Genomic DNA, 15555 nt, shown 5'->3' on the forward strand with positions numbered 1-15555 from the left:
TACATGTCAAAGAGTTGTGCTTCTTGAAATTATAATGGTCATCAAATGTTACACCAATGTTACATGCTGAATTCACTCACTGCATGGAACACGATTTAATGTTGATGTGGTGGATGGGACGAGGAAGCCTGTTGAACTGAGATGTGATAAGGAGGACCTCAGTTTTGCCATCAAATTGTTAGTTTAAATTTCTCCTGGTCCTATCACATATTCAAACTGTTGTCTCCTAGGTAAAGCGAATTGTTAGTTTAAACTTATCCTGGTCCTATCACATATACAAACTGTTGTCTCTAAGGCACAGCGAATTGTTAGTTTAAACTTCTACTGGTCCTATCACATATACAAACTGTTGTCTCCTAGGTAAAGCGAATTGTTAGTTTAAACTTCTCCTGGTCCTATCACATATACAAACTGTTGTCTCCTAGGCACAGCGAATTGTTAGTTTAAACTTCTACTGGTCCTATCACATATACAAACTGTTGTCTCCTAGGTAAAGCGAATTGTTAGTTTAAACATCTACTGGTCCTATCACATATACAAACTGTTGTCTCTAAGGCACAGCGAATTGTTAGTTTAAGCTTCTCCTGGTCCTATCACATATACAAACTGTTGTCTCCTAGGTAAAGCGAATTGTTAGTTTAAACATCTACTGGTCCTATCACATATACAAACTGTTGTCTCTAAGGCACAGCGAATTGTTAGTTTAAACTTCTACTGGTCCTATCACATATACAAACTGTTGTCTCCTAGGCACAGCGAATTGTTAGTTTAAACTTCTACTGGTCCTATCACATATACAAACTGTTGTCTCTAAGGCACAGCGAATTGTTAGTTTAAACTTCTACTGGTCCTATCACATATACAAACTGTTGTCTCCTAGGTAAAGCGAATTGTTAGTTTAAACATCTACTGGTCCTATCACATATACAAACTGTTGTCTCCTAGGTAAAGCGAATTGTTAGTTTAAACTTCTCCTGGTCCTATCACATATACAAACTGTTGTCTCTAAGGCACAGCGAATTGTTAGTTTAAACTTCTACTGGTCCTATCACATATACAAACTGTTGTCTCCTAGGCACAGCGAATTGTTAGTTTAAACTTCTACTGGTCCTATCACATATACAAACTGTTGTCTCCTAGGCACAGCGAATTGTTAGTTTAAACTTCTCCTGGTCCTATCACATATACAAACTGTTGTCTCTAAGGCACAGCGAATTGTTAGTTTAAGCTTCTACTGGTCCTATCACATATACAAACTGTTGTCTCCTAGGTAAAGCGAATTGTTAGTTTAAGCTTCTACTGGTCCTATCACATATACAAACTGTTGTCTCTAAGGCACAGCGAATTGTTAGTTTAAGCTTCTACTGGTCCTATCACATATACAAACTGTTGTCTCCTAGGTAAAGCGAATTGTTAGTTTAAACTTCTACTGGTCCTATCACATATACAAACTGTTGTCTCTAAGGCACAGCGAATTGTTAGTTTAAGCTTCTACTGGTCCTATCACATATACAAACTGTTGTCTCTAAGGCACAGCGAATTGTTAGTTTAAGCTTCTACTGGTCCTATCACATATACAAACTGTTGTCTCCTAGGTAAAGCGAATTGTTAGTTTAAACTTCTACTGGTCCTATCACATATACAAACTGTTGTCTCTAAGGCACAGCGAATTGTTAGTTTAAACTTCTACTGGTCCTATCACATATACAAACTGTTGTCTCCTAGGTAAAGCGAATTGTTAGTTTAAACTTCTCCTGGTCCTATCACAAATACAAACTGTTGTCTCTAAGGCACAGCGAATTGTTAGTTTAAACTTCTACTGGTCCTATCACATATACAAACTGTTGTCTCCTAGGCACAGCGAATTGTTAGTTTAAACTTCTCCTGGTCCTATCACATATACAAACTGTTGTCTCCTAGGCACAGCGAATTGTTAGTTTAAACTTCTACTGGTCCTATCACATATACAAACTGTTGTCTCTAAGGCACAGCGAATTGTTAGTTTAAACTTCTACTGGTCCTATCACATATACAAACTGTTGTCTCTAAGGCACAGCGAATTGTTAGTTTAAATTTCTCCTGGTCCTATCACATATACAAACTGTTGTCTCCTAGGCACAGCGAATTGTTAGTTTAAACTTCTACTGGTCCTATCACATATACAAACTGTTGTCTCCTAGGTAAAGCGAATTGTTAGTTTAAACTTCTACTGGTCCTATCACATATACAAACTGTTGTCTCTAAGGCACAGCGAATTGTTAGTTTAAACTTCTCCTGGTCCTATCACATATACAAACTGTTGTCTCCTAGGTAAAGCGAATTGTTAGTTTAAACTTCTACTGGTCCTATCACATATACAAACTGTTGTCTCTGAGGCACAGCGAATTGTTAGTTTAAACTTCTACTGGTCCTATCACATATACAAACTGTTGTCTCCGAGGCACAGCGAATTGTTAGTTTAAACTTCTACTGGTCCTATCACATATACAAACTGTTGTCTCTAAGGCACAGCGAATTGTTAGTTTAAACTTCTACTGGTCCTATCACATATACAAACTGTTGTCTCCTAGGCACAGCGAATTGTTAGTTTAAACTTCTCCTGGTCCTATCACATATACAAACTGTTGTCTCTAAGGCACAGCGAATTGTTAGTTTAAGCTTCTACTGGTCCTATCACATATACAAACTGTTGTCTCCTAGGTAAAGCGAATTGTTAGTTTAAGCTTCTACTGGTCCTATCACATATACAAACTGTTGTCTCTAAGGCACAGCGAATTGTTAGTTTAAGCTTCTACTGGTCCTATCACATATACAAACTGTTGTCTCCTAGGTAAAGCGAATTGTTAGTTTAAACTTCTACTGGTCCTATCACATATACAAACTGTTGTCTCTAAGGCACAGCGAATTGTTAGTTTAAGCTTCTACTGGTCCTATCACATATACAAACTGTTGTCTCTAAGGCACAGCGAATTGTTAGTTTAAGCTTCTACTGGTCCTATCACATATACAAACTGTTGTCTCCTAGGTAAAGCGAATTGTTAGTTTAAACTTCTACTGGTCCTATCACATATACAAACTGTTGTCTCTAAGGCACAGCGAATTGTTAGTTTAAACTTCTACTGGTCCTATCACATATACAAACTGTTGTCTCCTAGGTAAAGCGAATTGTTAGTTTAAACTTCTCCTGGTCCTATCACAAATACAAACTGTTGTCTCTAAGGCACAGCGAATTGTTAGTTTAAACTTCTACTGGTCCTATCACATATACAAACTGTTGTCTCCTAGGCACAGCGAATTGTTAGTTTAAACTTCTCCTGGTCCTATCACATATACAAACTGTTGTCTCCTAGGCACAGCGAATTGTTAGTTTAAACTTCTACTGGTCCTATCACATATACAAACTGTTGTCTCTAAGGCACAGCGAATTGTTAGTTTAAACTTCTACTGGTCCTATCACATATACAAACTGTTGTCTCTAAGGCACAGCGAATTGTTAGTTTAAATTTCTCCTGGTCCTATCACATATACAAACTGTTGTCTCCTAGGCACAGCGAATTGTTAGTTTAAACTTCTACTGGTCCTATCACATATACAAACTGTTGTCTCCTAGGTAAAGCGAATTGTTAGTTTAAACTTCTACTGGTCCTATCACATATACAAACTGTTGTCTCTAAGGCACAGCGAATTGTTAGTTTAAACTTCTCCTGGTCCTATCACATATACAAACTGTTGTCTCCTAGGTAAAGCGAATTGTTAGTTTAAACTTCTACTGGTCCTATCACATATACAAACTGTTGTCTCTGAGGCACAGCGAATTGTTAGTTTAAACTTCTACTGGTCCTATCACATATACAAACTGTTGTCTCCGAGGCACAGCGAATTGTTAGTTTAAACTTCTACTGGTCCTATCACATATACAAACTGTTGTCTCTAAGGCACAGCGAATTGTTAGTTTAAACTTCTACTGGTCCTATCACATATACAAACTGTTGTCTCCTAGGCACAGCGAATTGTTAGTTTAAATTTCTCCTGGTCCTATCACATATACAAACTGTTGTCTCCTAGGCACAGCGAATTGTTAGTTTAAACTTCTACTGGTCCTATCACATATACAAACTGTTGTCTCCTTTTTTTCCCTTATACGACATTTAATGCAAGTGCTGAGTACTCCCAGAAAGGAGCATAAAGTTGGTCTCAGATTCAGAATCAGATTCACATTGGAGGACGATATGAGGCCAGTCTCATATTGAGCCTCAGGTTCAGTCTCATATTTGAAAAATCTTGATAACACCAGAAAAAAACAGTCAAACAAGAAATTATACCATAGGGAGGGACTACAGGAAATGACCCATTTCTCACCCAACATAAAAGTATTACTTCTACAGACTTTTAAGTAAGATTAAAATCCTTTTAAACAGCCGCAATATGTAGATACACATTCATATAGTGCGCTTACCAACAAACTCATCAGCTGAAATTTGACCTCTCACTAATGTATTGGCGACAAACTTTTATCTCTGATTTTCATGTAATTTTCCCCATGCAAGCTGAGACATCCCCTCTCCAATCAAATGAGCTCAGCATGAAGGGAAACATGTCCTGTAGCCTAGACATTATTATTTCTTGTTTGGCTACTTTTTTCTGGTGTTATCATGATTTTTTCGAATATGAGACTGAACCTGAGGCTCAATATGAGACATAATTGTCCTCTGATGTGAATCTGATTCTGAATGTGAGACTAACTTTATACTTGTCTCCCAGAACACACAATGCTCTTTCAGCTGGCTAGCCATGTGACTTTGTTTTGAAGTTATAGCAATCTGGGTGTATCAACTACATTCACATAGGTGGAGATCCCTGGGAAATGAGTATTTTTAGTCCCCATCGGACAAAGTCCAGAGGGACTTATAGATTGGGCTCCATCCGTCTGTCCATCATTTTGTGCGTCCGGAGTCATTTCTTGAAAATGACTGGACCGATTTCTCTCAAATTTGATACAAGGGCAACACACTATGGCAATTTATTTTGTGATATGATATAATATGGCCACCAGATGGCCATTTTGATACGATTTTTTCATGTCCAAAGCCATTACGCAGACGTGCCTGAACAGATCTCCTTCGAAGTTAGTATAAGGACAATGTTCTATTTCATACATATGCGTGTCAATTTATGTCGTGATACGATCCAATATGGCCACCGGGTGGCAATTTTTTAAACGATTTTTTCATGTCCAGAACCATTACTTGGAAATGACTTCACTGATTTCTATCAAACTTGATACAAGGACAACACACTATGGCATACATATGCATGTCAATACAGTCCAATATGGCCGCTAGACAGACATTTTGTTACTAATTTTTCATGTTCGAAAGCCATTATGCAGACATATTTGTTATGATTTTTCCATATTTGGAACATTACACAGACATGCATGAACAATTTCCATTAAAACTTATTTAAAGACAATGTTCTATGATGTATATATGTATGTCAACTTGTGTCACAATGTAATCCAACAGGACTGCTAGGCAGCCATTCTGTTATGATTTTTTTCATGTCTGGGGCCATTGGAATCCAAGCAGGGATCAATAGCTCTCAAACAGCAGGGACTGTGTCATCTACAATGGCTTGCTATTAGTATATTTCGTTATAACTAGTGGTCAAATAAGGACATTACACATTGACAGAACTAGGGGTCAAATAAGGACATTACACATTGACAGAACTAGGGGTCAAATAAGGACATTACACATTGACAGAACTAGGGGTCAAATAAGGACATTACACATTGACAGAACTAGGGGTCAAATAAGGACATTACACATTGACAGAACTAGGGGTCAAATAAGGACATTACACATTGACAGAACTAGGGGTCAAATAAGGACATTACACATTGACAGAACTAGGGGTCAAATAAGGTCATTACACATTGACAGAACTAGGTGTCAAATATGGTCATTACACATTGATAGAACTACACACGCGATAGTGCAACACCTTTGCCAAACCTTCGTGACACTCAAAGGTCGCTTGAAGGTTCACCGGCAAGCTTGTTCAAATCTTTTTTTCGATAAAGCTTCAATTAATGTTTTCTCTGAAGTTTAGATGAAGGTTTGTGGGTAAAGCTTATGTGAAGCTTACTTTCAAAGGTTAAACTAAGTTGTCTCGGAAGAACCTTCAATAAAGATTTGTAATGAAGCTTCGAAAGAGGTTTGTGGATATAAAACCATTTTGGAAGCTTATTTTCCAAGGTCAAACTAAGTTGCCGCGGAAGAACCTTCGGTAAAGATTTGTAATGAAGCTTCGACTGAGGTTTGTATTCGCAACTAGTTATGAAGCTTACTTTCAAAGGTTATACGAAGTTGCCTCAGAAGAACCTTCGGTGAAAATTTATACTGAAGCTTAGACAGAGGTTTGTGAGTAAAACTTGTTACGAAGCTTATTTTCAAAGGTTTAAAACGAAATGCCTCTCAGAACCTTCAGTGAAGATTTGAACGTATAACCTCAGTACAAGCTTCTAGAAAGAATATTCGTCCATATGCGTTTTAAACGTAAAATTTGATGGAATTAGCGACCACGTCGACAACTTTGTAACATAACTTTATATATCCGTGCATTGGAAATATCGATTACTGGTATGACCTCTCAGTCAGAAAGCTGACCAATCAGTATGACGGACACAAATCTTTTTGGCACACAGCCAGCACGTGCATATCAAAACAGTCGCGATGGCGTTGGCGACACGACATCGACCTCCGAGCTCCCAACTGAACATGGTGATATGGTATGAAATTATTGATAATTTTTCAACATTCGCTCGAAAATGGAAAATAAGATGACTGCTGTCAATGCCAATTGAAAGGTTTGTGCATTGCGAAACAGAATTGTGTACACGTTAGTCGGCCAAATTGAAGCAGACGACACTTGCGTTGCAACAGACGGCCTGTACATCTGATGTGATGATGTACGTGAAACCAGGTCAAATTATCAATGGATGGTTGATATTCCGACGATAGGTATTTATAAAGTATATATCATATCATATTTTGTCAGTTTTAGAACGGCTTTGATAAAGAGGGGTAGTTTCAAAAATCTTGAAAATGTAATTTATTCGCCATGATTAAAAAATATATGTGGAATCATATCAATCAGTGTTGAAGTAAATCATTTTGCATGTTGTTCTTGAGAAACAAATCTTGGTTGTGTGTGTGTATGTGTGTGTGTGTGTGTGTAACTATGCCAGTGAGATGTATTCATCATAAATGATATGTGGTTTGAAGAAAACACTAAAGAATTGAAGCCAGTGTGGGAATGAAGTGGCCTGTATGTGATTATTACATGTAAATATAAATGGGTAGATACACTACATGTATTAGAAAAAATAAAATACATTAAGTTACCCAATGAATTCAATGAAAGAAATTAACTAACCAAAAGAAAAGCATAAACATATCAAAATAGAGTGATAAAAAACATTACCAATTAGCTCTTGAAATAAACTCGTCAATAACATAGATACACACAAAATTATGACAAATTGTTACACACTGGTGTCACAAGATGTAAATAATTCTACATTATTTTTTTTTAACAACACTTTTTTTATAACCATTCTATAGCTTGTTCTGTATTTGTGGAGATGTCAGACCATATATTGCACAACCAAACATATTCTTAATATATCAGCCACCAAGGCAAAGCCAGAATTTAATTTTCTCAAAATATAAAAACTTTTTTTTTACACCAACAGCTTCTGTACATTATAACATGTGAACTTATTTTTCCACCAGTTACCAGACTTTGCATGAATGGGATAGACACTATATTTTATTAGTTTTATTTGTGCAACAACTGGGTAATAATTGAAGGACCTGATTATATGTAAGAAATAAAAATGTAAATCATATTGTTCGGTCTTTTCAGAAATACCCCAAATTATATGTGTCCTTGAACTCAACACATGGAAATTCACGGCATGAGCAAACGAGAAAATTCAAAGTGCCCATAAGTGTTTATTTGCTATTATAAATTAGTGAATCAACTATGTTTTTCTACTTAAAAAAAGACTAAAACAATAATATAATACTAAGTCCATGTTTGTAACTAATTAATTTGTAAAAGGTTTAATACATGTTTAATACATGCAGAGTTTATTTAACTAAACTGTATGTATGGTGGTAGACTTTGAGGTACAAATATAAAATGAGACATCTAGGAATATAGAGATGAAACACATAGCAAGAGAATTGTATATTTGGCCAAAGACTGCACTTTGGGTTAGTTCATCTTTCTGTTTGTTGTTCACTTGTGACATTCATCTAAAGAGTAAAAAAAATGTGAAAATTAGTAAAAGTCTGGATAGCCATTGTGTAAAAGTATATTTGTATTTGTAACAATAAACAGTAAAATGTAAGTCAAATACTACATCCACACCAACCATGTTGGTGATATAAATAAAGTACAAAAACAGAAAACAGCATGTTCAAGGACATGCAGCATAAAAGGAGCATTTAGTTTAATTTTAAAGTTCAGTGACTTTTATCTTGTAGACACTTTGCCAATGCCTCATTTCCTGCTTTCTCACACTTTGATTTAAAGACAGCCTGTACATTATTAGTTATTCTGGTACCATGGTATGATGATACTGTACTTTAGTCACTAAAAAGTATGTCTTTAAAATCAATATTGAACAGGTGGAATAAAGGAAATAAGGTTTTGACAAAGTTACATGAGATAAAAGTTATTGAACCTTTGGCAAAGGTTGCCATTGGTGTGTGAGACTAGTCAAAGGTTGGTACCTTGAAGATTCAACAAACCTTGCTCTGCAAGATCTTCAACTCACCTTGGCAGGCCATAGTTTCGGCAAAGATTAGGAGTCCAATGATTCGACAAAGTTTGGTACTCCAAAGCTTCAACAAAGATCGGTACTCCAATGCTTCGACAAAGATTGGCAATCCAAAACTTCGAAAAACCTTGGCACTCCAGTGCTTCAACGAAGGTTAGCAGTGCAAAGCTTAGAAAAACCTTGGCACTCCAGTGCTTCGACGAAGGTTAGCAGTGCAAAGCTTTGACAAAGATCGGCACTCCAAAGCTTAGAAAAAAATCGGCATGCTGAATGGTTAATAAAGCTTTGACCCCGACCTTCATATGACCTTTGACCAAGCTTCAACAAAGGTGTTGCACTTTCGCGTGTGTAGGGGTCAAATAAGATCATTATACTGACAGAACTAGGGGTCAAATCAGGTCATTACACATTAATAGAAGTAGGGGTCAAATAAGGTCATTGCACACTGATAGAACTTGGGGTCAAATAAGGTCATTACACTGATAGAACTAGGGGTCAAATAAGGTCATTGCACATTGATAGAACTAGGGGTCAAATAAGGTCATTACACATTGATAGAGAACTTGGGGTCAAATAAGGTCATTACACTGATATAACTAGGGGTCAAATAAGGTCATTGCACATTGATAGAACTAGGGGTCAAATAAGGTCATTACACATTGATAGAACTAGGGGTCAATGACTCAATCAATATTGCAATAATAAATTACAAGTATAGTATGTTTACTTGTTTTGTTTTCAAGACAATGAAAACAAGGCTTCTATTGATGACTATGAAGATGACTTTGAAGATGAAGAAGATAAAGGAAATGCAGATAAAGAAAGAGCGGGTACAGTCAATCAATAGATCAATCAATTAACTAATCAATACATCAATAAATCATGATAATCTGTAAATTAAATCTGAGTAAAAATTTGTTTTTGCCTTGTTTGTTTTGTTGTTTTGTTTTATTTTATTTTATTTTATTTGATAAAAGTTGTTTTGAGTTTAGAAATATTGAAATATCAAACTGACTCCATCTCTATTGCACACTTTACAGGAAGTGATACAGAGGCTAAGTCTAAGCAAGTAGCCTTTGATACTGAGGATGATAGTGACAACAAATCTGACAAAGGAGATAACTATGATGATGATGACTTTGATTCCGATGGTACGTATGGACTTGTTCATTACTGATTTGTTAATTTGCAGGGACATTGTTCAAACGAAAATGATCGCCTCAGAGATGTGTGTTTTGGGTCGAAAAACATTATTCTTGGTGTGAGAAAATGCTTTGACTCAGCCTTGAACTGAAAGGTTATTGTTTTATTGTCATGAAATCATTTAATCTTTTATGGGCTACTTCACATCTCATTTTGAATACAAATATGGCCACCATTCACTTAAATTTGCATATATCTTAAAACAAGTTGATGTGCATATGTCCCACATGATATGTCACCTTTGTGTCAGGTTTGAACAAAATCGAATATTGCATGTCTAAGAAATGACATATTACGGATGGATGCTAGCACAGACACATGAACAAATGGAGCCCATTGTAATAGCATCCCCTTCAGGGGGCTAAAAATGTATACAAATATACCTGGCAACAAGACCATGCCCATAGCAACAGCCAAATGGTGATGTCACATGTATATTTCAAAGATAACAACAGGCATGTGTGTGGGTTTCATTAAGTTTTAAAGTAGGGGGAGAAATGATAATAATAGGCGGAGAAGTGCACGCATAGCGTGCACCTCGCCTGCTATGCAGGCGCGGGGGGTGGGTTTGGGAGGGAGGTGTCCCCCCCTCCCATGGTGAAATTTTTTTGAAAAACAGAAACCTTTCAGAGGCCATTTAGAGCATCTTTCAGAAGTACAGACACCATTAATTATACATTGTCATTTACTGGTTAAATATTCAATTTAGAAAAAAATGACACGTCAGGTTTCCTCTGAAGAAAATTTGTGTTGTGTGATTTATTGGTAGGTTTTGAAAATTCTTAAAGCTGTCGGTGTAATTCCATGAACTTGGCGAGCCCACTAAGTTAGTAATTGTTTCGACTTATGCCTTCACTCAGTTCGTGTTCAAAATGGTGGATTTTCGAGTACATGTATACATTACAACTCATAGCTATGGTAATAATTATGATAAACATGAACACATTACCTTTATATTGGCCCTTTGATAGTTTAATGAAGCCTGTATCAAACAAAGACCTCTGGTTCAAAATTTTTTTTTTTTAGTTGGTAGTCACCTTGACTACCACTTTTTAAAACTGGTAGTCAACAGGGAAGATTTGGTAGTCATTCTTTTTTTCAGCATTTAATAATTTATGCATAAACAAAACATTAAGTAATAAACGTTCGAGTTTTTTCATGAAATTAGTGACATTCATATTATGCAAACATTTGACCTGTCCTAAAATACTACATATAATATCATACTATTATCATAGTAAGTAAATATCATATAAATGATTATTGTGTGTACCAACCTCTCATTTTGCAATGTCCACTTGGAAACCTCAAACTGACACCAATTTTGGCATAAACACGTACATAATAAATATACACATATTTTACATCCATTCATTCAGTCACACACACGTGTATACATGTACAAACACCCCCCCCCCACCCCCCCACCCCCCCACAAACACACACACCAAACAGTTACTGGCCTCAAACATATATACAGGACGACTGAGAGATTGACAAAAAGAAACTTCAAAACACTAACTAAATCGCTAGTCACACAGCAAAATTATGTACCCCCCACAAACACACACACCAAACAGTTACTGGCCTCAAACATATATACAGGACGACTGAGAGATTGACAAAAAGAAACTTCAAAACACTAACTAAATCGCTAGTCACACAGCAAAATTATGTACTTTCCATGTTGTAGTTTATTTCACTGAATCAATAATGGTATGAAGTGTAGAGTTTACACGTAATGATTAGTGGCTCATTCCATGGTGTGTGGGTTGGTTGTCAAACTTATAACACAAATGCTCTCAAATCTGAGCATTTATGCTATTTATTATTATTTACTTGGTAAAAGATACAACGTCATACGATAAAAAATACACAAGGTCACCATCCATTTCAGTTTCCCTTAAATTAAAAAATAACATGCTATGACCCAACCCTAGAGAGAAATGGTATGCGCCAAGGCACGTCCCCCAAATCTTATCTGTTACTGTCTATAAACACAGGAAGTCATTCTGATTATGTCTAGAATTTGTCTCCTCAGCTAAGGGCTTCGATAAACGACGTAAATGTTCATCCTTCCACTAAATTGAGGTATCATAGTATTGAATGACTAGTTGTAAAATACTATTACATTCGCGATTAGTGGTGGGAGAATGATTTTATTCCGTATATTTTCCTAAGTTTTGTATCATTTTGATCGCAACTGTGTGACATGGAAAAGACAATGAAACAGTCATGAAATCAATAGAGTGTTGCGTTTGAGTAGACGTTATGGCGTTTGATCACATCTAAGCTACATGTATTTTGTTTATTTTACCAAGCCATTGTCATTGCATGTTCTTGGACAGCGGTATCAAACTAAGTCAAAGGTCACAATCTTTTGTCACACGATGTATTTCTTACGAAGAGTTCATAGAAGTTTTGTAGTCTGAAAATCATTATGACCATTACAAAGCTGTCTTTGACTAAATTTCACGTCATTTCTGCATCTGTCATCATCTCGAAAAATGTAGCCGGAGAAATGACAAGAGTAGGCGGGTATTTTCTCCGGCATCCGGCATATAATGAAACCCCTGCAGCCTGAGCAACAAGACCACGCCCATAGCAACAGCCAAATGGTGATGTCACATGTATATTTCAAAGATAACAACAGGCATGTGTAGGCATTTGAATAAAGATTAAAAATAAGCAAATATGCTGAGCACCAAGACCATACCCATAGCAACAGCCAAATACAGTTGTGCTACAGCGCCATTGGCTCTATTTTTTTTATTAATTAGACTAAATTTGGAATGGAAGCTTCAAATTTCATATATTTTGGTATATCATACATCAAACATAATAACGTGCACATGCACTATAAAACTTGATCATGTAGATTTTACTTTTATTGAAAAATTTGCATAAAAAATGATTTTTCAATAATTAGTCAATATGTTCAAATTTTATATAGTTTCGTATAATTAATTTAATTAAGTGGGTACATCATGTATACTTGCTATAACACAGAATTTTTCATTCCAACAATGTGTGTAGGAACAAAAAATATATGGTTTTGCTCTTACGGGAGGCATTCAGTTTAAATGTGGTATTGAGAGATTGAAATAGTGACAATATTGTATGAATTTATGTGGGTGAAGTTTTCGGCATAGACTATTTACTGATGGGGTATAGTTGATTGTAGCTTTGCCCATGGAGGGAAGATGCCTGGCTTCAATAGCCATACTCAAACCAAATCTTACCACATCTGATGTGTCTGTTAATAAGTAACAAATCACATGATTTTTGGCACATGGTTTTTAAACTACCCCAGACGTGTTCCCCATGTCAGGAAATGGTCATGGGGCACAAGATACTGTTAATATATTTTGCATATGCAGGCTGATATTCAAATTCTTAAAGGTGACACTGCATGAGATTTAGACAAGTGTTACAATATAGAACTGTGAATCCCTGTCTTATTTTACAAGGCAATGATATTGTATGTTTGCTAACAGAAAGCCACACACATATTACTAGTAACTGAAATATTGATTTGTAGCATAATGATGATCTAAATGGGTCACCAAATGCAGTCATTTCAATTCCAAAATCTTCAACTTCAGCTTCTAACACCCTGTATATATATATACATATATTGTGTTTATAACAGGTTCAAGTGACTTTGTGAAGGAGGAGGAACATAAGAATGATGTGCCACAGAAAGAAAGCATTGAGACAAATGATGCAGAATCAATACACAGTGAAGATAGTAGCCAAGGTAAGGTTAATTATGTCAGCGATCCAGAGTCCATTCATACTGATGATGACAAGGATGATAAACCTGCTGTGATTGGTCAATCTAAAGATGATGTCAGCGATTCAGAGTCCATTCATACTGATGATGACAAGAATGATAAACCTGCTGTGATTGGTCAATCTAAAGATGATGTCAGTGATTCAGAGTCCATTCACACTGATGATGACAAGGATGATAAACCTGCTGTGATTGGTCAATCTAAAGATGATGTCAGCGATCCAGAGTCCATTCATACTGATGATGATGATGATGATAACAAGAATGACAAATCTGCTGTGATTGGTCAATCTAAAGATGATGTCAGCAATTCAGAGTCTGCTGATTCTGATACAGCCAATGGTAAGAAACCTGCTGTGATTGGCAAATCCGAGGATGATGTCAGTGATGCTGAGTCCATAGACTATGCAAAGGACAAGGTTCAGGATAATGAGACACAACAATCCAACATGAAATCAGTTAGGAAAGATGATGAGTCTGATAGCATAGCATCTCAGCAAGAAGTGAAGGAAAGGAAATATTCCACTTCAAGTATATCAAGCAGTAGCAGCAGTAGTAGTAGCAGTAGTAGCAGTAGTAGTAATCAAGATACAAGTTATCAGCATGCTACGGAGTCTGAAACTGTAAAACAGAATCAGCAAGAAGATGACAAGAATAACGGTAAGATTATGTTGGTAATGATAGGTTAGGACTTGTAAAGATAGGTAACTAATGGTAAGATTATGTTTGTAATGATAGGTTAGCACTTGTAGAGATAGGTACCTAATGGTAAGATTATGTTTGTAATGATAGGTTAGCACTTGTAAAGATAGGTAACTAATGGTAAGATTATGTTTGTAATGATAGGTTAGCACTTGTAGAGATAGGTAACTAATGGTAAGATTATGTTGGTAATGATAGGTTAGGACTTGTAAAGATAGGTAACTAATGGTAAGATTATGTTGGCAATGATAGGTTAGCACTTGTAAAGATAGGTAACTAACAGTAAGATTATGTTGGTAATGATAGGTTAGCACTTGTAGAGATAGGTAACTAATGGTAAGATTATGTTGGTAATGATAGGTTAGCACTTGTAAAGATAGGTAACTAACGGTAAGATTATGTTGGTAATGATAGGTTAGCACTTGTAGAGATAGGTAACTAATGGTAAGATTATGTTGGTAATGATAGGTTAGCACTTGTAAAGATAGGTAACTAATGGTAAGATTATGTTTGTAATGATAGGTTAGGACTTGTAAAGATAGGTAACTAATGGTAAGATTATGTTGGTAATGATAGGTTAGCACTTGTAAAGATAGGTAACTAACAGTAAGATTATGTTGGTAATGATAGGTTAGCACTTGTAAAGATAGGTAACTAATGGTAAGATTATGTTTGTAATGATAGGTTAGGACTTGTAAAGATAGGTAACTAACAGTAAGATTATGTTGGTAATGATAGGTTAGCACTTGTAAAGATAGGTAACTAACGGTAAGATCATGTTGGTAATGATAGGTTAGCACTTGTAAAGATAGGTAACTAATGGTAAGATTATGTTGGTAATGATAGGTTAGCACTTGTAGAGATAGGTAACTAATGGTAAGATTATGTTGGTAATGATAGGTTAGCACTTGTAAAGATAGGTAACTAATGGTTAGATTATGTTGGTAATGATAGGTTAGCACTTGTAGAGATAGGTAACTAATGGTAAGATTATGTTGGT

The 15555-nt window shown here is 36.0% G+C and overlaps 1 protein-coding gene across 1 annotated transcript in view; it reads left to right on the top strand.

Moving 5' to 3' along the window:
* The first annotated feature begins 6679 nt into the window (after positions 1-6679).
* Positions 6680-15555, top strand: part of LOC144445423 (uncharacterized) — a 28880-nt gene continuing 20004 nt past the window's right edge. The window contains exons 1-5 of the mRNA XM_078134962.1: positions 6680-6793; positions 8860-9007; positions 9598-9684; positions 9895-10005; positions 13710-14513. Coding sequence (XP_077991088.1) covers positions 6680-6793; positions 8860-9007; positions 9598-9684; positions 9895-10005; positions 13710-14513 — 1264 coding nt within the window. The remainder of the gene's footprint in view (positions 6794-8859; positions 9008-9597; positions 9685-9894; positions 10006-13709; positions 14514-15555) is intronic.

This window comes from Glandiceps talaboti, chromosome 14 (genome assembly GCF_964340395.1).
Source record: "Glandiceps talaboti chromosome 14, keGlaTala1.1, whole genome shotgun sequence".
Lineage (NCBI taxonomy): Eukaryota > Metazoa > Hemichordata > Enteropneusta > Spengelidae > Glandiceps > Glandiceps talaboti.